The following is a 22,790-nucleotide window of genomic DNA, read 5'->3' as shown; positions in this document are numbered from 1 at the left end:
GAGAGTCTTTAGCTGCTTTTTATCAAACTCCAAGCTGGCTGTGATGTGTCTTTTACTGAGGAGTGGCTTCCGTCTGGCCGCTTTAGAAGATTCTCCCATCTCCACAGAGGAACTCTGGAGCTCTGTTAGAGTGACCATTGGGTTCTTGGTCACCTCCCTGACTAAGGCCCTTCACCCCCGATTGCTCAGCTCTAGGAAGAGTCTCGGTGGTTCTGAACCTCTTCCATTTAAGAATGATGGAGACCATTGTGTTCTTGCGGAGCTTCAATGCTGCAAAAAAAAATTGGTAGCCTTCCCGAGACACAATCATGTCTCGGGAACTCTACGGACAATTGCTTCGACCTCATGGCTTGGTTTTTGCTCTGACATGCACTGTCACCTTGCATTGACAGGTGTGTGCCTTTCCAGATCATGTTCAATCAATTGAATTTACCACTGGTGGACTCCAATCAAGTTTTAGAAACATCTCAAGGATGATCAATGGAAACAGGACCGAAGCTCAATTTCGAGTCTCATAGCAATGGGTCTGAATACTTATGTAAATAAGGTATTTCTGTTTTATTTTTAATACATTTGAAAATATTTCTAAAAACCTGTTTTTGCTTTGTCATTATGGGGCATTGTGTGTTGATTGATGAGGAAAAAAATGTATTTAATCAATTTTAGAAGAAGACCATGTTAACTTGGGCTCCTGAGTAGCGCAGTGGTCTATGGCACTGCATCTTGTGCTAGAGGTGTCACTACAGACCCTGGTTCAATTCCAGACTGGAGTCCCATAGAGTGGCGAAAGAATTGGCCCAGCGCCGCGGGGTAGGCAATTTTCATTGTTGGACATAAAAGACTATAAAAACACCAGGAAATCAGCTCCAAGTGATTTTATTTTTGAAAATGTGTTCCTAGTTATTCCCACGCTGTAACGGTTGTCTTGGGTGGAAGAAGGAGAGGACCAAAGCGCAGCGTGGTTAGTGTTCATCTTTTTAATAAGAAACTGAACACTTCAAAAATACAAAACAACAACGTGACAACCGAAACAGTTCTATCTGGTGCAGACGGACAGACTGAAAATAACCACCCACAAAACACAAAGGAAAACCGGCTACCTAAATATGGTTCTCAATCAGGGACAACGATAGACAGCTGCCTCTGATTGAGAACCATATCAGGCCAAACACAGAAATAGAAAATATAGAAAAACGAACATAGACTGCCCACCCCAACTCACGCCCTGACCATACTAAATAAAGACAAAACAAAGGAATAAAGGTCAGAACGTGACACACGCATTATAAAGAGAGACGTGATTGTATACAAATGTAGGCAAGGTTTGAAATCATTATGTTTTAGTCAAACATTACATCTGTTTGGGATTCTTGCAGTCAATTTGCAGACTACAAATGATTTGTAATTATAATCCGGCCCCCTGCTGTGGGTAGACTGAGCACCCAGAATGCAGCAAAGGCACCCTGCGCCTCCAGATCTCGCACCAATCTTTAGTTGAGCATGTGGAGCATGGACTGGCGCACTGAGAGGCAACACGGTAATAAGACACAGTGTTCGTTTAGGGTGAAAGGACCTGTGGGAGACCAGCAGGTATTTAACTGAACAGAGAATGGGATGAGATAAGCATGTGACATTCATGACTATAATATCACACACAATCAGTGGTGTAAAGTTCTACTTAAGTCATTTTTTTTGAATCTGTACTTCACTTTACTATTTTTATTTTTGAAAACTTTTACTTTTTACTACATTCCTAAAGAAAATAATGTACCTTTTACTCCATACATTTTCCCTGACACCTAAAAGTACTCGTTACATTTTGAATGCTTAGCAGGACAGGAAAATGGTCCAATTCGCGCACTTATAAAAATAACATCCCTGGTCATCCCTACTGCCTCTGATCTGGCGGACTCACTAAACACAAATGCTTTGTTTGTAAATGATGTCTGAGTGTTGGAGTGTGCACCTGGCTATCCGTACATTTCTAAAACTAGAAAATGGTGCCGTCTGGTTTTCTTAATATAAGGAATTTGAAATGATTTATACTTTTACTTTTACCTTTGATACATCAGTACATTTTATCAATTACATTTACTTTTGATATTTAAGTATATTTAAAATCAAAAGTTTTTAGACTTTTACTCAAGTAATATTTTACTGAGTAACTTTTACTGGGTAACTTTCACTGAGTCATTGTCTATTAATGTATCTTTATTTTTACTCAAGTAGGACAATTGGGTACTTTTACCACCACTGCACACAATCATAACCATATCATATCAGATGACGCAAGTGTGAAAATTCTCTCACAGCGCCGAAACTCCGGCTACTCATACAGGACTGTTCAACTCATACAGGACTGTGTAAAAGGGACTAAGAGGTGCAACACTAAAACAGTTCTCTCTCTCTCTCTCTCTCTGTTCATCTCTCTTACACACACAAAAGCACGCACAAACACGCACACACACAGTGCAGCTGTACCCCCATATACATACCCACTACATCTGTACAGTGAGAATGTGTTTAAAACATTTCCTCTTTACTTTGGTTGACTCTCAAGTAGACAACAGTGTTATATCATCATGCTATTGCCAACAATATTATTCTCACAGATTTTATGTTAGGAGCCTAAACAATAAACAAAGGCACACACACACACACACACACACACACACACACACACACACACACACACACACACACACACACACACACACACACTCAATATCCTGTGATATAGCCACTTTCAGCAGCTGACACCTCGAAAACAGGAAAAGCGTTTCCACGGGACACAGATGTGTGTGTGTGTGCGTGTGGGTTGAGGGTGGAGCAAGTGAGGGAGCGGTGTTGGCACGGCTATTTAACCTCACCGGGTACAAAACTATACTCCACTCTGAGAAGAAAAAGAGAAAAGGGCCGTAAAGAACGGAGACGGAGAGTAAGCTGGCTCCATCATGTCCTATTATGAGGTACGGTTTCATTCAGTATTTAGACCATGTTAACAAACTTTTATGGGACTTTATATTACTGGAACATTAATCTCATTTATCATGTTATTCACTTATCAGATTGTAGAATCTGTTCTTAGAGTTTTGCACATGTATTTGCAAGTTTACTCAATTATCCTCTCTTTCTTCCTCTCTCTAAAGCACTTTGTGATATCAGAATCGGATAATGACTACAATGACACAAGTTCCGGTTTTGGTTCTGGCTTGGGGGATTTCGGCACTGGATTTGAGGAGCCGTGTGACCGTGAGCTGCTGAGCCCAAGTGTGCAGCGTATCTTCCTCCCGGTGGTGTACGGCTTCATCTTCACCCTGGGGATCACTGGGAACGGCCTGGTGGTGTTCGTACTGGGCTGCCAGCGGAAGGCCCGTCTAAGCCTAACGGACCGCTACCGGCTGCACCTCTCCGCTGCTGACCTGCTCTTCGTTCTGGCACTGCCCTTCTGGGCTGTAGATGCTGCACTCGGGGACTGGCGCGTCGGAGCGGTCATGTGTGTGGGCGTGCACGTCATCTACACAGTGAACCTATATGGCAGTGTGCTGATCCTAGCCTTCATCAGTCTGGACCGCTACCTTGCAGTGGTCAAAGCCACGGTAACCAGCACCACACACACCCGGCAGCTGCTGGCACACAGGCTGGTGTACGCTGGCGCCTGGCTGCCTGCTGGTCTCCTGGCCATCCCTGATATGGTGTTCGCTCGGACCCAGGAGGCAGGGGAGGGGGAGATGGTGTGCACGAGGCTCTACCCGCCGGAGAACGCCCCACTGTGGGTGTCCCTGTTCCACCTGCAGACTGTGCTGGTGGGGCTGGTGGTGCCGGGCCTGGTGCTGCTGGTGTGTTACTGCGTGATTGTGTCCAGGCTGACCCGGGGGCCGTTGGGGGGCCAGAGACAGAAGAGGAGGGCGGTGCGGACCACTGTAGCTCTGGTTCTCTGTTTCTTCCTCTGCTGGCTGCCGTACTGCATTGGCATCGCCGTGGATGCTCTCCTCCGCTTGGAGCTGATCCCTCGAGGCTGTACGCTGGAGTCAGGCCTGGGGGTGTGGTTAGCGGTGTCTGAACCAATGGCATACGCTCACTGCTGCTTGAATCCGCTGCTCTATGCATTCCTTGGAGTGGGGTTCAAGAGTTCTGCTCGCCGTGCCCTCACACTTACACGCACCTCCAGCCTGAAGATTGTCCCACGTAGACGAACAGGCGCCATGACGTCCACAACGACAGAGTCAGAGTCATCTAGTCTGCACTCCAGTTAACACAGACAATAGACTATAGCCTAATATTGTGTGTGTGTGTGTGTGTGTGTGTGTGTGTGTGTGTGTGTGTGTGTGTGTGTGTGTGTGTGTGTGTGTGTGTGTGTGTGTGTGTGTGAGAGAGAGAGAGAGAGTAAGGAGAAGTCTGCTGGTCAGTCGTTCTTTCTAATGTCCTGAGATTTTTGAGGTAAATATTTTTTGCTTTGTCACCATTCACTGTTGTCATGGTATTTATGTATGCTTTTTTATGGCTCAACATGTTTGTAATAAAATGTACAAAAACATTTTATTAGTCTTCACTAGTTTCTCTCATTGAGTGGTGTTATGGTGTGTGTACGTGTGTGTGTCAGAGAGAGAGCAAAAGAGAGATGGAGGTGTACCTTAACGCTCTTGAATGTGAAATTAGGTAAATTCCCATGGTGCAGTTGGCCATTCAAGCGCACCTAAAACAACCTGGTGTGTGTGTAGGCAGGAGGGCAGACATTAACTGGTTCTCAGGTGTTGTTATTGGAGCTGTTTACCCCCCACCGACATAGGTAAGTGGCTAATAGATGTAAGTGTGTGTGTGTGTGTGTGTGTGTGTGTGTGTGTGTGTGTGTGTGTGTGTGTGTGTGTGTGTGTGTGTGTGTGTGTGTGTGTGTGATGACGATGGGTGGAAGGTGGGCCTCATATCATGTTATAATCATCATGATACTCCTCTCACTATTACACAGTCACTGTCCCCCCCCCCCCCCCCCCCCCCCCCCACACACACACTGAAAATGAAACTAGCTGATATTTTAGACATGTGACTTTGGACCAGGTGTGAGTGAGTCACAACAACAGCAAAACATTAGCGCGCTTGTGTGTGCACGTGCGTGCGTGTGCGTGTGAGAGTTTGTGAATGCTGATTTGAATCCCCGAGCCGACTTGGTGAAAATCTGTCCATGTACCCTGGAGCAACGCACTTAACCCTAATTTCTCCTGTAAGTCGCTCTGGATAAAAGTGTCTGTTAAATGACTAACATGTATGTTGGAGGGCTGAAGTGTGGGTTAGAGGCCAAAGCTATTGACATGGACAGGAAGCAGTAACTTCTGGCAAGTCCATTAGATAATATCCGAATACTGACACAAACAATATGTAGCAGATTTAGGCTAATTTTAGGCTAAGCCTAAATGCTACTAACTGCACGGTGAAAAAAATGCTTCTCTTGACAACACAAGTCATGTCCATTCTAATACTGACTCAAAGGAAGGCCTAAACAGTTATGAAAATGTGTTAATATAATATGTCCTCATTATATTGTCTACTTATTTGATGCGCAGATTACCTGATATATACACACCATAGAAATAAGAATGAATAGAACGGGCATCCTCGTTCAAGTAAATGATGGCAAGCTTCAATGCCATACAACTCTCCTTCCGTGGCCTCCAATTGCTCTTAAATACAAGTAAAACTAAATGCATGCTCTTCAACCGATCTCTACCTGCACCTACCCGCCTGTCCAACATCCCTACTCTGGACGGCTCTGACTTAGAATACGTGGACAACTACAAATACTTAGGTGTCTGGTTAGACTGTAAACTCTCCTTCCAGACCCATATCAAACATCTCCAATCCAAAGTTAAATCTAGAATTGGCTTCCTATTTCGCAACAAAGCATCCTTCACTCATGCTGCCAAACATACCCTTGTAAAACTGACCATCCTACCAATCCTCGACTTTGGCGATGTCATTTACAAAATAGCCTCCAATACCCTACTCAACAAATTGTATGCAGTCTATCACAGTGCAATCCGTTTTGTCACCAAAGCCCCATATACTACCCACCATTGCGACCTGTACGCTCTCGTTGGCTGGCCCTCGCTTCATACTCGTCGCCAAACCCACTGGCTCCATGTCATCTACAAGACCCTGCTAGGTAAAGTCCCCCCTTATCTCAGCTCGCTGGTCACCATAGCATCTCCCACCTGTAGCACACGCTCCAGCAGGTATATCTCTCTAGTCACCCCCAAAACCAATTCTTTCTTTGGCCGCTTCTCCTTCCAGTTCTCTGCTGCCAATGACTGGAACGAACTACAAAAATCTCTGAAACTGGAAACACTTATCTCCCTCACTAGCTTTAAGCACCAACTGTCAGAGCAGCTCACAGATTACTGCACCTGTACATAGCCCACCTATAATTTAGCCCAAACAACTACCTCTTTCCCTACTGTATTTAATGTATTTATTTATTTTGCTCCTTTGTACCCCATTATTTTTATTTCTACTTTGCACATTCTTCCACTGCAAATCTACCATTCCAGTGTTTTACTTGCTATATTGTATTTACTTTGCCACCATGGCCTTTTTTTGCCTTTACCTCCCTTCTCACCTCATTTGCTCACATCGTATATACTTGTTCATACTGTATTATTGACTGTATGTTTGTTTTACTCCATGTGTAACTCTGTGTCGTTGTATCTGTCGAACTGCTATGCTTTATCTTGGCCAGGTCGCAATTGTAAATGAGAACTTGTTCTCAACTTGCCTACCTGGTTAAATAAAGGTGAAATAAAAAATAAATAAAAAATGGCATAATGGTTCTTCCCTATTTACCACAGCCACAAAGTCATAAACCTTGCCTATTTCTAAAATGTATCTTCTTAAAATTGCATTTTAAACCTAACTCTAACCGTATCTTAACCTTAACTACACTGCTAACTTTATGCCTAATCCTAATTTTAAATACATTTTTATTTTCATGATTTTTCTTATATAGCCAATTTTGACTTTGTGGCTGTGGTAACTAGTGGAAGCCGGCATAATGGGTGGACTGGCACGGCCATTGCGAGTGTACCAATAGCACAGATAGAGTAATGAGATGAATATTTCACTGCATGTATAAATGTGAAGCATCCATTTGGCGTTTCCACTCACTATCAAATATGGTGATCAGAGGAAGCCCAGTGGCCGGGCAGTGGGAGAAGATGGAGCGAGATGGATTTTGGCCGACATTCTGCAAATTGTCTCATCGATGAACATTTGATCTCCAGACAGTTTTCTGTTTCCAAAACTACAATCTGTACCAAACAGAGTGAACTGTGTTTTGTAAACTGAATTACTTGCCAAAGTTTTAAAAAATGGTGTTGTTCAGAAGGAGCACAAGAGCAAATATTTTGGGAGGGGGGGAATATTTGTTGCTTTGCCCCCATTCACTGCTGTTATGGTATTTATGTATGCTTTTTTATGGCTCAACATTTTTGTAATAAAATGTGCAAAAACATTATATTACTCTTCACTAGTTTCTCTCATTGAGTGGGGTTATGGTGTGTGGACGTGTGTGTACGTGTGTGTGTCAGAGAGAGAGCAAAAGAGAGATGGAGGTGTACCTTAACGCTCTTGAATGTGAAATGGGGTAAATTCCCATGGTGCAGTTGGCCATTCAAGCTCACCTAAAACAACCTGCTGTGCGTGTGGGCAGGAGGGCAGACATTATCTGGTTCTCAGGTGTTGTTATTGGAGCTGTTTACCCCCCACCGACATAGGTAAGTGGCTAATAGATTTGTGTGTTTGTGTGTGATGATGATGTGTGTGTGTGTGTGTGTGTGTGTGTGTGTGTGATGATGATGTGTGTGTGTGTGATGACCATGGGTGGAAGGTGGGCCTCATATCACGTTATAACCATAATGATACTCCCCTCACTATTACACAGTCACAGTCCCCCCCCCCCCCCCCCCTCCCACACACACACTGAAAATGAAACTAGCTGATATTTTAGACATGTGACTTTGGACCAGGTGTGAGTGAGTCACAACAACAGATAAACATTAGTGTGTGCGTGCATGCTGGTTTGAATCCCCGAGCCGACTTGGTTAAAAATCTGTCCATGTACCCATGAGCAACACACTTAACCCTACTTAACCCTAGTTAAATGACTCAAATGTATGTTAGAGGGCTGAAGTGTGGGTTAGAGGCCAAAGCTGTTGACATGGACAGGAAGCATTAACTTCTGGCAAGACCATTAGATAATATCCTCATGTGGACACACAATATGTAGCAGATTTAGGCTTATTTTAGGCTAAGCCTAAATGCTACTAACTTTTCACTATGAAATAATGCTTCTTTTGACAACACAAGTCATGTCCATGTTAATATTGACTCAAAGGAAGGCCTAAACAGTTATGAAAATGTGTTCATATAATACAATGGAAGTCGGAAGTTTACATACACTTATGTTGGAATCATTAAAACTCGTTTTTCAACCACTCCACAAATGTCTTGTTAACAAACTATAGTTTTGGCAAGTCGGTTAAGACATATACTTTGTTCATGACACAAGTCATTTTTCCAACAATTGTTTACAGACAGATTATTTCACTTATAATTCACTGTATCACAATTCCAGTGGGTCAGAAGTTTACATACACTAAGTTGACTGTACCTTTAAACAGCTTGGAAAATTCCAGAAAAGGATGTCATGGCTTTAGAAGCTTCTGATAGGCTAATAGACATCATTTGAGTCAATTTGTCACGACTTCTACCGAAGTCGATGCCTCTCCTTGTTTGGGCGGTGCTCGGTGGTCGACGTCACCGGTCTTCTAGCCATCATTGATCCATTTTTCATTTTCCATTGGTTTTGTCTTGTCTTCCTACACACCTGGTTTCAATCCCATTCATTAACTGTTGTGTATTTAACCCTCTGTTTCCCCTCATGTCCTTGTCAGAGATTGTTTGTTGTTCATTTATCGTGTTGTTAGTTTTGGTGCGCGACGGGTCCTCGTACCCACTTTGTTTTGATTATTGTCATGGTTTTGGAGCTATGTTTTTAAGTTATTAAACTAATCCATTTGACCAAGTAAAAGTCCTGCACCTGACTTCCCTGCCACATATACACACGTATAGGACACAATTGGAGGTGTACCTGTGGATGTATTTCAAGGCCGACCTTCAAACTCAGTGCCTCTTTGCTTGACATCATCGGAAAATCAAAAGATATCAGCCAAGACCACAGAAAAAACATTTTAGACCTCCACAAGTCTGGTTCATCCTTGGAAGAAATTTCCAAACGCCTGAAGGTACCACGTTCATCTGTACAAACAATAGTGCGCAAGTATAAACACCATGGGACCATGCAGCTGTCATACCGCTCAGGAAGGAGACGTGTTCTGTCTCCTAGAGATGAATGTACTTTGGTGCAAAAAGTACAAATCAATCCCAGAAGAACAGCAAAGTACCTTGTGAAGATGCTGGAGGAAACAGGTACAAAAGTATCTATATCCAAGTAAAACGAGTCCCATATCAACATAATCTTAAGGACCGATCAGCAAAGAAGAAGCCACTGCTGCACATTGCAACTGCACATGGGGACAAAGATTGTACTTTTTGGAGAAATGTATTTTGGTCTGATGAAACAAAAATAGAACTGTTTGGCCATAATGACCATTGTTATGTTTAGAGGAAAAAGGGGGAGGCTTGCAAGCTGAAGAACACCATCCCAACCGTGAAGCACGGGGGTGGCAGCATCATGTTGTGGGGGTGCTTTGCTGCAGGAGGGACTGGTGCACTTCACAAAATAGATGGCTTCATGAGGCAGGAAAATTATGTAGACATATTGAAGCAACATCTCAAGACATCAGTCAAGTTAAAGCTTGGTCACAAATGGGTCTTTCAAATGGACAATGACCCCAAGCATACTTCCAAAGTTGTGGCAAAATGGAATAAGGACAACAAAGTCTAGGTATTGGAGTTTCCATCACAAAGCCCTAACCTCAATCCTATAGAAAATTTGTGGGCAGAACTGAAAAAGCATGTGCGAGCAAGGAGGCCTATAAACCTGACTCAGTTACACCAGCTCTGTCAGGAGGAATGGGCCTAAATTCACCCAACTTATTGTGGGAAGCTTGTGGAAAGCCACCTGAGAAGTTTGACCCAAGTTAAACAATTTAAAGGCAATGCTACCAAATACTAATTGAGTGTATGTAAAATTCTGACCCACTGGGAATGTGATGAAAGAAATTAAAGCTGAAATAAATAATTATCTTTACTATTATTCTGACCGTTCACATTCTTAAAAATAATGTAGTGATCCTAACTGACCTAAAACAGGGGTCACATTTTTACTAGGATTAAATGTCAGGAACTGTGAAAAAACGAATGAAATGAAATTAAAAGTATTTGGCTAAGGTGCATGTAAACTTCCGACATCAACTGTTTGTCCTCATTATATTGTAGACTTGTATAATTTGTATAACTAGCCGACGAATATCAACGATTGGCAAGAAAGCCAACGAAGCTGGTCATAATGGACAAAGCAGAAAAATGACAACCAGTTTAACGAATCATAAGGTCTGTGGACGAAGCCCCACCCACTTCTGGGTCAGCTGGCTTAGGAATGTTCGTGTTACAAAACATTGAACACGGATGTTTGGCACTGTACACGAGTCGCAATCTCAAACAGAGGAAATCCCTACTAATTTTTGACGTTTGTTAGGCTACTGCTACAGCTTGTGTATCGTTATCAGAATATGTCATGCTATGGATCCCACAGTAGCGCCAATGCAACACGAAACTGAGACAGAGTAAGTTGTAACTCATGTGGTTTAACTATCCTTCCAGACATATCCTACTGCTTTCATAATCTTTTGATGTGTTGATGCTATACCACCTTTAAATGGTCTGTCTATATAATGTCTGTCAAAACAAGTTTTGTTATGATGATGATGATGGTGGCTGGCCAACTATGACATTGAGACTAGGCTACATAATAGCAACGTAGGTTCGATCTGTGTTCATTGAAGAGCAGTGCAGCAGCGACGCTGTGTGGGGGGGAACAAGTAACAGTGAGTGACACAGCACTTTTCATCATGTCCCCTGCATTACTTGAATTACTGCCCCCCACCTGTGTCAGCTGTTTTTTAATTATAGGGTCAGGAGTTTTCCCTGGTCAGGTCACGTGGTGAGAACTACTAGTTGTATAACTGTCTGAGGTCGCTCAAGGAGTGCTAGCTTCATGTGTGTTTGATAGGCTGACGCTTAGACCTTTACCTTATTCTGTGTCTGCACTGTAGTGATCATGTCGTGAGTGTCATAGTACAGTGTTCATGTTCCTGACGGCTATAGTAACACAATGTCTATCATCTCTCTCCCTTCAGGCCATACTCTGGGTGGGGCTGGTGGCCTTCCTGGCGTCCGACTTCCATGTCCCTCCTGAAGAGCACAGAGGCCAAGATCCTCTCCTGTAACACCATGTTAATAACGAAAATTCTTTCTATCTTTTCAGAGGAGCTAAATGGTTGACTTCTTGTTTATATAGTAACACTTTGTGTGTGTGTGTGTGTGTGTGTGTGTGTGTGTGTGTGTGTGTGTGTGTGTGTGTGTGTGTGTGCGTGTGTCAGGTATACAGAATGAAGTGTGGTCCAGGTTTGTCACGTTACCCAACCAGGACAGGATCTGGACCCTCACGTTGACCAACAAGACCGCCCACAAACCTCTTGAGCAAGGTATTCTCACCGTCTCCTTGTCCCTTTAGGCTTTTGACATATGAATTAGCTTTTGTCTTGGTATTAACTTCTTGTCTGTCTCACGGTCTGCTTCTCACTCTTCCTTTCTGTCGGTCTCTCTTTCTATGCCTTCCCTCCCTGCCATAGCCCCTAAGAAGACTCCTCTGGTGATGGTCCATGGGTTTGGCGGAGGAGTGGGTCTGTGGATTCGTAACCTGGATGCTCTGAGTCACTCTCGGCCTGTCTACGCCTTCGACCTCCTGGGGTTTGGCCGGAGCTCCCGACCCCCCTTCCCCACAGATGCTGCCCTGGCCGAGGAGCAGTTTGTCAACTCCATGGAGCGTTGGAGGGAGTCTGTAGGCCTGGAGAACATGATTTTATTGGGACACAGTCTGGGGGGATACCTGGCAACATCTTACGCCATCCAGCACCCTTCTAGGTGAGAGGCCATGTTTTTATTTATGATGTCATAGTATTTATGATGGTATTGCCTTAAAGCTATTGATTGACGTACAGGATGTCTCCATATGTACGGTGACAGTTAAAAAGTTGATCTACACTGCACTTTATTATTAATCATTAGTACCATGATTCCTGGTCAGGAAAAACTCCATGACCAATTTTATTATAGTAATGGAATAATAACTTAGATTGTGTCTCCCCTTCTTTAGGGTGAGTCACCTGATCCTGGTGGACCCGTGGGGTTTCCCTGAACACCCACAGCCAGGGGTGGAGACCCCGGCGGGCCAGGGGCCAGAGGTTGTGAAGAGGCCGCCCCTGCCACGCTGGGTCAAGGCTGTGGCCTCAGTCGTCTCACTGTTCAACCCTCTGGCTGTCATCAGAGCAGCAGGTCCATGGGGTGAGAGACACTTTATTCACATTCAGATCACTTATTCAAAGCTTTCACAATTTTATCAATTTTATCAATACCTCCATCGTTCCCTTTTTCTCTTTTCCTTTCATTCTGTCAGGTCCAGGGTTGGTAAATAGATTGCGTCCAGATTTCAAGAGGAAATTTGAGGACTTGTTTGATGATGATACCATGACCGAGTACATCTACCACTGTAATGCTCAGACCCCTAGGTACGTAGAGTCACTCCTTGGCTTGCATTACATATCACCACTTAAACTGCATACTGCGTTCACATTCTCCTGATCCCATAGGGACATGGCCTTACTTGGCTTTACTAGCCTGAATTTGCCACAGAATGACAAAACATTTATTTATCCTCAAACCTCTTCCTTTATTCCATTATCCTCTTCCCTCTGTCACTCTTAACCCTCTTTGTCCTCCTTCTCTTCCCTCTATCCCCAGTGGGGAGGTAGGCTTCAGGGCTATGTCAGAGTCCCTGGGCTGGGCCAAGAGGCCCATGCTACAGCGGGTTCACCTGCTGCCCCCCTCCATGCCTCTTACATTGCTATACGGTTCACGCTCCTGGGTGGACAGCGCCTCAGGGGACAAGGTGGCCCAGATTAGGGTCCAGACAGCCACACGCACTGTGGTGAGGGGGGGTAATTTATTTCATTTAAGTTTTGAGGTCTTAGACATACATTTTATCCTCTAAATCTGATCATTCCTGTCTCCATCTCTCTTCAGATGATAGAAGATGCGTCTCACCATGTATATGCTGACCAACCAATGGAGTTCAACAGAGTGGTCCAGAACATATGTAACGATGTAGACTGAAAAAGCATACATGACTGACAAACCAAGATGTCATAATGTGTGTCTTGGTCTGTACCTCGTTAGTGCCACAGAAATGGCTCCAATGTTGGTGGGAGATTTTTATAAGATGGGCCTATTCCACTACGTTCTGATCAGTGGACACTAGTTGGCTAAGTGGTTATGATGTATGCCATTTAGCAGATGCTTTTATCCAAAGCGACTTAACAGTCATTCGTGCATACATTTTACATGTGGGTGTCCCAGGAGTCAAACCCACAATCCTTCCATTACAAGCACCGTGCTCTAACAACTGAGCCATGCAGGACCAATTAGAACGCTTAGGGCCAGGAACTGACCATGTGACCTGACCAGGAAAAGTCCTGGGCAGGTTACATGGTCTGGTGAACTCCTGGTTCTGCTCCAATGACTAATGACTGTCAGGGAAACCAGACCCTGCACTGAAGTTCCCCTGTCCAGGTTGGGATGATAGACAAGGCCTTGACAATGGAGTGTTTACTATTCAATCACATATTCAGTTTTATTTTATCAGTACTGTTCCTATAAGTTTGGCAAGGAGTTTTTCCATGTAGTCTGGGAAACCTCTAGGATCTAGCTATATGTTATACACAGTTCTCCATGGTCATTTAGTTCATATTGCAGCCTTCTGACTAAAGCGAAGTTCACAATTCTGTTATTTAAATGAATTAGTCAATGCAATAAGAGTTTGGGTGGAACACTCAATGTTCAGGGTATATAGTTATGTTTATTTCTGTAACTATGGTAAATGCCACTGCTGCATGCTTTTATCATGTGCCTGAGTTGGAAAGTAAATGTGATTTGTAATGTTCTCTGTGACCTCTGATCTTCACTATCAAAATACCTGTATTTTATACTACTACATGGATTCAATAGAAATGTATATGATTAAAAGTAATGCTTATCTTTGATCTCGTCATTGATCTGTCAGGCGTCTGTCTCTCCATGTCGAGGGTATTCAACCATCTGATTGATGATCCAACCATTACTATCCAATTTTCGGTAATTGCTATGCACCTCATTTTGCTTATTTAAAAAGGGTGAAGTGTATATAGTTAGTAGATTTGTTCTCTCCAGAAGCTAAGCTAAGGATCTTGTTACCATGACTGCTATGTAAGCTTGAAATGCATGGCAATTTGTTCAGTTAAGAACAAATTCTTATTTTCAATGACGGCCTGGGAACAGTGGGTTAACTGCCTGTTCAGGGGCAGAACGACAGATTTGTACCTTGTCAGCTCGGGGGTTTGAACTCACAACCTTCCGGTTACTAGTCCAACGCTCTAACCACTAGGCTACCCTGACCACTAGAAGTCAGCATTTTGCTACCTAAGGTACTGTCCTGTGCAGTAGGTTTAGGGTGTTTCCACTGAGTTCTTTGGCATGGAAAAGGAGTGGTGCAGTGCAGAGTCCAATAAGGGGTGTGAGAATGAGCCACACTGATCCCAATCATATCAACTTATAAATGTACTGTAGACATTCAATTAGATGCATGAAATGTTCCATTTCCACAGGATAAAGTGTGCAAGACACACCTTTGCCTGAAGCCATACAAGTTGCATAGAAAACAGGTTAATGCATAAGCCAAGACTTCTGGATTAAACAAAGAGACTTGGCTGCAGATGGAAAGTTCTGCTACTATAAGTATGTAGTTGCTACAGTGAATAATGGCATCTTTCTGATCTCCTCACACCTTTCCATTCAGTCGGGGCTTGTCTTCCAGGGAGTCATGCACATAACTCAATAGGAAACATCACTCAGTAGTTGTTTTATTAGCAAATACATTGACAATACATACAAAAAGATACATTAATACAATAAAATGTAACTCTTTAAAACAGTTTACTTCCTTGAATTTTAAGTGCAGTAAAAAGCTCCCTAACACTAGGAGAGCAGAGCGAGGTCAACAAAGGCTTTGTTTCCATCTCTTAATGTTCAGGAGCTGACTCTTTGTTTCATAAGAACAGTTTAAGGCAAGGAAGCACAATGACCAATGAATGGGCCATAATACTGACTTTAGTTATTTCACATAAACATTAACACATTGAGAAGATCTTTAGGCATAACCCTCATATAAAATCAAACTGGTGCTTCAAATAAGCCATATAAAATACAATTTGACCGACATGTTATGCTACAGACGTTACACTTTATCCAACATGTTGATAACATAAATACTTGAACACTAACATAATGGAATATTATAACACATGTATACAGTGTATTTATCAAATGTTTGATGACAGCACCATGACATTGTTTGTTAAAAAATACAGTAATATTAGATAATGTACAGCTAGATAATTACATTTACCACTGGATTTTTCATAAACTATTTCAATGGCCCCAACAATAGTTTGATGTTTCTTCTTTATAGGTGTGGACAGCCCTTACAGTAACAGCAAATCCATTTCAGAGCAAAGCGCACTGGTTCTAGGATATTACGTGAGTATCAGGATATTCTAGGATATTACGTGAGTATCAGGATATTCTAGGATATTCTAGGATATTACGTGAGTATCAAAAAGATTAGCGCTTGTTAACAATCGTTTACAACTTCATCCAAAGATCAGGATATTTCCATAATTACATGACAGCATGAAATATCAAATATATCAAACAATACTTATGCCTTGGGAGAACTGAATAAAAGGTTTCCCATTTTCTATGATGAGACTTGAATTAAAGGCCAGGTAAGTGGACAGGAGAGAGCTGCAGGCTCCCTCTCATTGGCTCTGGACGTCGATGTCAGCAACGCCGTGCACCTGTGTCAGCTGTTTACAGTCCAGAGCCGCTACCAACTTCCTGGGCCCAGCCTGGGTAGGGATGAAGTGTTCTGTCAGAGTCACCGTGGAGTGGCTTCCAACATCACTGAGAGAGCGAGACAGAGAGAACGGGGGGTTAATATTACTTAGAAGAGGGTCAAAGAGGGGTTTAATACAGAGACAGAGGATAAAATTTGATCAGAGAATTTTCCTGCCAAGCAGGAAATGCAAATTTGTAGTTTGTTTGAGTTTTAAAAATGCTTTTAAAGTTTTACATTTCCACTTAGAAATTACAGACTTGATTTTCCCCAGCAAAAAGTATCAACCCCTACAAACCCCTAAATATAATCCACATAATAATAATTCACATTTCCTGTTGCTGCAGGATTATTTTCCTGCAGTAGCAAACTTGCTCAAATTAAGATCCTTCATCTGTACATTGAGATGGTTACAGGGTCTTGCCCATAGAGATCATGTTAAATTACTTGTTTTCTAATTCTTAATTTTATGATCTTACCCCACAACCACCTCGCGGACCTTCTGCAGGCCCAGTCCCTCCACCCTAAACACCACACCCCTCAGTTTATGTGGCAGAGGGTTGGTGAACGTGATCTTGGCTGCCATCTCCTTACCCACCACCGCGTCCCCTTCAGGCTGAGGAAACAAACACAACATCATACTTTACAGTGTTGCTGTTTATCTGGGCACTGACATCTGTATGCAGTCTGTACCATGGCCGCTAGTCAAGACATCTGTATGCAGTCTGTACCATGGCCGCTAGTCAAGACATCTGTATGCAGGCTGTACCATGGCCGCTAGTCAAGACATCTGTATGCAGTCTGTACCATGGCCGCTAGTCAAGACATCTGTATGCAGTCTGTACCATGGCCGCTAGTCAAGACATCTGTATGCAGTCTGTACCATGGCCGCTAGTCAAGACATCTGTATGCAGGCTGTACCATGGCCGCTAGTCAAGACATCTGTACTACTTCATTTCTATGGCATTGCATTGCGTTTGGTATATACAGTTGAAGTCGGAAGTCTACATACACTTAGGTTGGAGTCATTAAAACTTGTTTTTCAACTACTCCACAAATGTCTTGTTAACAAACTATAGTTTTGGCAAGTCAATTAGGACATCTACTTTCCAAAAATTGTTTGCAGACAGATTATTTCACATATAATTCACTGTATCACAATTCCAGTGGGTCAGATGTTTTGATACACTAAGTTGACTGTGCCTTTAAACAGCTTGGAAAATTCCAGAAAATTATGTCATGGCTTTAGAAGCTTCTGATAGGCCAATTGACATCATTTAAGTCAATTTGAGGTGTATCTGTGGATGTATTTCAAGGCGTACCTTCAAACTCAGTGCCTCTTTGTTTGACATTATGGAAAAATCTAAAGAAATCAGCCAAGACCTCAGAAAAAAAATTGTAGACCTCCACAAGTCTGGTTCATCCTTGGGAGCAATTTCCAAATGTCATACCACTCAGGAAGGGGACCCGTTCTGTCTCCTAGAGATGAACGTACTTTGGTGTGAAAAGTGTAAATCAATCCCAGAGCAACGGCAAAGGACCTTGTGAAGATGCTGGATGAAACAGGTACGAAAGTATCTATATCCACAGTAAAACGAGTCCTATATCGACATAACCTGAAAGGCCACTCAGCAAGGAAGAAGCCACTGCTCCAAAACCGCCAGACTACGGTTTGCAACTGCACATGGGGACAAAGATCGTAAATGGGTCTTCCAAATGGACAATGACCCCAAGCATACTTCCAAAGTTGTGGCAAAATGGCTTAAGGACAACAAAGTCAAGGTATTGGAGAGGCCATCACAAAGCCCTGACCTCAATCCGATAGAACATTTGTGGGCAGAACTGAAAAAGTGTGTGCGAGCAAGGAGGCCTATAAACCTGACTCAGTCACACCAGCGCTGTCAGGAGGAATGGGCCAAAATTCACCCAACTTATTGTGGGAAGCTTGTGGACGGCTACCTGAAACGTTTGACCCAAGTTAAACAATTTAAAGGCAATGCTACCAAATACTAATTGAGTGTATGTAAACTTCTGACCCACTGGGAATGTGACGAAAGAAATAAAAGCTGAAATTAATCATTCTCTCTACCATTATTCTGACACTTCACATTCTTAAAATAAAGTGGTGATCCAAACTGACCTAAGACAGGGAATTTTTACTAGGATTAAATGTCAGGAATTGTGAAAAACTGAGTTTAAATGTATTTGGCTAAGGTGTATGTGAACTTCCGAATTCAACTGTATATTTAAATAAAGAACTGAACATAACCAGCATACTGTATACAGTACTGTTGCTCAAATATAACTTTTTGAATTCCAATTTGAACCTCATAGGAATCCAGTGACAGGTTGTGCTAAAGCTAAGTTGCGTCTTACCTCGATGTTGAGGTCCGGTGTGCGGAGCCTGAAGTTGGTCTGAGTGGCAAGGACCTGCTGGGTCTCAGAGACCCGTCCAGACAGAGTCAGCATCAGAGCAGCCTGGTCCACCAACTGGTTCTGGTAGCTCTGGTAGGGTAGGACCCACTGTATGGTCTTCACTGAGGAGGAAGAGAAATTGAGATACACATTATACAGTACAGGGGTCAGATGAGAGGATTGAGGATACACATGTGGTAACAGCAAATGCAGAGTGGAGACAATATTGTTACTGAGCTGAAAAGGTGCTAGCGGGGAATGCTGCTGGCCTCAGTTGTGTTGAGATAGAAGTTGCTCTAAGCCACAGGTCTAGGATCAGATTACAATTATCTGACCCTGTAGCAGTTAGGGGCAACATCCTCCCACTATTCCCCTTGCCGACTCACCTTCATTGGGCATGAGTTCCACAGGCAGTTTGTTTTTCTGGACGGTTCCCTTCAGCACCCCGGTGTAGTACATGACGGCCACCTGGCTGTGGAGCGTGGTTCTGCGCGGCTGGGAGCTCAGGTTGGTCACCACGATGGTCAGCTGGGCATCCTCCCCCATACGAGGCCCCTCCCCCTCCATCTTCACCTCCACGCTCACGTCCTTCGCCATCGGCGTGGAGTACACATCAGGCCTGGTGCCATAGCGACTGGCTGTCTCCACAGCAATGCGCTCTTCCTCTGATTCTGGTTAGTGGGGGGATCAGAGAGGGGAGATTATTGTTTGTGTGCTAATTTCAATCAAAAACCTCATTATCCCAGGTAATGACAGTGTGATTATCTGACGTCTATATTGAAAAGGCTGGGTTGCAGGGTTGTTGTTTTTGACCGAGTGTCATAGCCTGATCTCAGATGATTTAATTATATTTATCTAGGCAAGTCAGTTAAGAACAAATTCTCATTTACAATGATGGCCTAAGAACAGTGGGGTCTACCCCTGAACAACTGCCTCGATCAGTGGTAGAACAACAGATTTTTACCTTGTTAACTCGGGGATTTGATCTAGCAACCTTTCAGTTACAGGCCCAACGCTCTAACCACTAGGCTACCTGCCAACCCCCACTAGGCTACATAGTCTTGTCTTTACAGGTGAGTGATGTCACCCTTACAACCGGAGTGTTATTCCATGTGTAAATACGGTTACCAAGCAACCATCTGACAGTGTATTGAAGTGCATGATGACATCACTGTACCTTCGGTGTGTTTGTACAGGTGTGTGATGTCAGCGCGCTCATCAGAGCCCACAGCTTTGGTGCTGATGAAGTGTCCCACAGCCTTCTTCTCACTGTGGATCTGAGTGAAGGTACCGTCCAGGTTCCTCTGCCAGTAGATCTTATCACTGTTCACCTGAGGAGACACAGACAGACAGGCAGGATCAGCACCATTCATTCATGGAGAAACAGGAAAAGTGTGTAATATTTGATAAAAGATAGGAAGTAATCCAAGGTCAGTTTAGCCATTTCTTCTCTAATTTGAGATCTGTGATGTGTAAGATGAAGTATGTCTCAATTGGTAGATCATGGCGCTTGCAACGGCAGGATTGTGGATTCGATTCCCAGGGCCACGCATGACTAAGTCGCTTTGGATAAAAGCATCTGCTAAATGGCATATTTTATTTCTAGTATTCACAACTGATCATAGATCTTCAACCATCTCCTCCCCATAGAGCTCACCTCAGCGAAGACGAAGGGCGTGTCATATTTGTGGTAGACCTGGCCGGTGCGGATGGCGGTGACAGAGGCAGGGCCACAGCGGAAGGTCCCCTGGCTGGTCTCCTGGGGGGTGGAGTCTAGTGCCTGCCAGCCACCCATACCAGGAGGAAGGTCTGGCCTGGACATCCAACAGTCGTTCCATACATGGAAGTTCCTGCACAGAGAAGGGGGTTGTTAGGATTACACAGTTAGGAGTATCTGACCGCAAGGCGCTACCGAGGGTAGTACTTACGGCCCAGTACATCACTGGGGCCAAGCTTCCTGCCATCCAGGACCTCTTTACCAGGCGGTGTCAGAGGAAAGCCCTAAAAGGGTCAAAGACTCCAGCCACCCTAGTCATGGGCTGTACCGGAGCGCCAAGTCTAGGTCCACAAGGCTCCTTGACAGCCATAAGACTGCCATTTGCATTGATCCCCTTTTTTCACGCTGCTGATATTCACTGTTTATTATCTTTGCATAGTCACTTTACCCCTACCTACATGTGCAGTACATATTACCTCAATTACCTCGACTAACCTGTACCCCCGCACATTGACTCGGTACCGGTACACCTTGTATATAGACTTGTTATTGTTATTTTATTGTCTAACTTTTTTTCTTACTTTACTTTATTTGATTTTTTCTCAAATAAATGAGCAAATATTTTCTTACTTACTTTTTACAAAATTCTGCATTGTTGTTTACGGACTTGTAAGTAAGCAATTCACGGTAAAGTCTACACTTGTTGTATTCGGCGCATGTGATAAACACAATTTGATTTGCGTTTTACTGAAGACATTTATTTCTATAACTCCAGCCTGGTGGTTTTTTTTATAGAGTATGATTTGTGGCAAGGCATTTCTGTGTATTTAGAGCAAAGCCAAATATACACTCATGTGGCCTGGATTGAAGTGGAGAACTCTTAACCTGTGGCAGGTTAGATGCACTTGACCTGGCCAGGAAAAACCGGGCTCTACTTCATTTGGATTATAACTCACCAAACAGAGTCAGAGTTGAGGTGGTCCAGCGGCTCCATATTCTCATCCAGATACACGTCTGTTGTGAGTGAGACGTCTGTGTCATGGGCAGACTGGAAGTTTGTTACACTACGACACGGTATACCCAGACACCTGAGCACTGAGAGATGGAGAGAGAGGGGAGGGGGGTTGAGAGAGCGAGACCAGGTAAGAAAAGAGTGTATATGAAGTCAAGTGACCATAGATATGAAAAGCAAGCAAACAGGAGACATCACACAGCCTTAATTGTGCGCGGGTCAACTCTTTGTTCACCAACACCCGCCCGCAATTGCTAATAACCCATCAGAGAAGGGGAATGATTTTTGACAGGGGGTGGAGGATTTTTCCCCTGCCTGATAGTGATATGTTTCTGCTTATAATTTCTGACATTTTGGTAGGCTACTTGTTAGTTAACTTGTTTATAATCATTAGATACATGCAGCTTCTCTTCTGTCATTATATGTTGCCCTAGAAGACTAAATACAGTGCCTTGCGAAAGTATTCGGCCCCCTTGAACTTTGCGACCTTTTGCCACATTTCAGGCTTCAAACAAAGATATAAAACTGTATTTTTTTGTGAAGAATCAACAACAAGTGGGACACAATCATGAAGTGGAACGACATTTATTGGATATTTCTAACTTTTTTAACAAATCAAAAACTGAAAAATTGGGCGTGCAAAATTATTCAGCCCCCTTAAGTTACTACTTTGTAGCGCCACCTTTTGCTGCGATTACAGCTGTAAGTCGCTTGGGGTATGTCTCTATCAGTTTTGCACATCGAGAGACTGAATTTTTTTCCCATTCCTCTTTGCAAAACAGCTCGATCTCAGTGAGGTTGGATGGAGAGCATTTGTGAACAGCAGTTTTCAGTTCTTTCCACAGATTCTCGATTGGATTCAGGTCTGGACTTTGACTTGGCCATTCTAACACCTGGATATGTTTATTTTTGAACCATTCCATTGTAGATTTTGCTTTATGTTTTGGATCATTGTCTTGTTGGAAGACAAATCTCCGTCCCAGTCTCAGGTCTTTTGCAGACTCCATCAGGTTTTCTTCCAGAATGGTCCTGTATTTGGCTCCATCCATCTTCCCATCAATTTTAACCATCTTCCCTGTCCCTGCTGAAGAAAAGCAGGCCCAAACCATGATGCTGCCACCACCATGTTTGACAGTGGGGATGGTGTGTTCAGGGTGATGAGCTGTGTTGCTTTTACGCCAAACATAACGTTTTGCATTGTTGCCAAAAAGTTCAATTTTGGTTTCATCTGACCAGAGCACCTTCTTCCACATGTTTGGTGTGTCTCCCAGGTGGCTTGTGGCAAACTTTAAACAACACTTTTTATGGATATCTTTAAGAAATGGCTTTCTTCTTGCCACTCTTTCATAAAGGCCAGATTTGTGCAATATACGACTGATTGTTGTCCTATGGACAGAGTCTCCCACCTCAGCTGTAGATCTCTGCAG

The 22,790-nt window shown here is 43.4% G+C and overlaps 3 protein-coding genes across 4 annotated transcripts in view; 2 read left to right on the top strand and 1 right to left on the bottom strand.

The window, feature by feature from the left end:
• Positions 1–2,857: 2,857 nt before the first annotated feature.
• Positions 2,858–4,553, top strand: LOC110530627 (C-X-C chemokine receptor type 4). The gene is made up of 2 exons (XM_021613840.2): positions 2,858–2,969; positions 3,150–4,553. Exons 1-2 carry the CDS (start codon positions 2,955–2,957, stop codon positions 4,254–4,256), a joined length of 1,122 nt encoding a protein of 373 aa, XP_021469515.1. The 5' UTR covers positions 2,858–2,954; the 3' UTR covers positions 4,257–4,553.
• A 6,024-nt stretch (positions 4,554–10,577) lies between these two features.
• Positions 10,578–14,336, top strand: abhd4 (abhydrolase domain containing 4, N-acyl phospholipase B). The gene is made up of 8 exons (XM_021613838.2): positions 10,578–10,796; positions 11,370–11,455; positions 11,613–11,717; positions 11,865–12,156; positions 12,389–12,576; positions 12,689–12,800; positions 13,033–13,219; positions 13,315–14,336. Exons 1-8 carry the CDS (start codon positions 10,753–10,755, stop codon positions 13,402–13,404), a joined length of 1,104 nt encoding a protein of 367 aa, XP_021469513.2. The 5' UTR covers positions 10,578–10,752; the 3' UTR covers positions 13,405–14,336.
• Positions 14,337–15,172: 836 nt separating this feature from the next.
• Positions 15,173–22,790, bottom strand: part of tgm1l1 (transglutaminase 1 like 1) — a 21,109-nt gene continuing 13,491 nt past the window's right edge. For both annotated transcript variants that reach the window (XM_021613837.2, XM_021613836.2), the window contains exons 8-14: positions 21,308–21,446; positions 20,292–20,484; positions 19,812–19,965; positions 19,021–19,305; positions 18,596–18,756; positions 16,699–16,835; positions 15,173–16,287 (exon numbers count right to left, since the gene is read on the bottom strand). In XM_021613837.2, coding sequence (XP_021469512.1) covers positions 16,143–16,287; positions 16,699–16,835; positions 18,596–18,756; positions 19,021–19,305; positions 19,812–19,965; positions 20,292–20,484; positions 21,308–21,446 — 1,214 coding nt within the window. In that variant the 3' untranslated portion in view covers positions 15,173–16,142. The remainder of the gene's footprint in view (positions 16,288–16,698; positions 16,836–18,595; positions 18,757–19,020; positions 19,306–19,811; positions 19,966–20,291; positions 20,485–21,307; positions 21,447–22,790) is intronic.

Source organism: Oncorhynchus mykiss, chromosome 8 (assembly GCF_013265735.2).
Source record: "Oncorhynchus mykiss isolate Arlee chromosome 8, USDA_OmykA_1.1, whole genome shotgun sequence".
In the NCBI taxonomy this organism is placed as follows: Eukaryota; Metazoa; Chordata; class Actinopteri; order Salmoniformes; family Salmonidae; genus Oncorhynchus; species Oncorhynchus mykiss.
Note: the sequence above shows the minus strand (reverse complement) of the source record. Positions and strands in the feature narration are given on the sequence as shown.

Coding starts and splice junctions, on each gene's coding strand:
- abhd4 (XM_021613838.2), top strand. CDS start 10,753: ATGGATCCCACAGTAGCGCCAATGCAACACGAAACTGAGACAGA. Junction 10,797..11,369: donor CAACACGAAACTGAGACAGA/GTAAGTTGTAAC, acceptor CTCTCCCTTCAG/GCCATACTCTGGGTGGGGCT. Junction 12,801..13,032: donor TGTAATGCTCAGACCCCTAG/GTACGTAGAGTC, acceptor CTCTATCCCCAG/TGGGGAGGTAGGCTTCAGGG.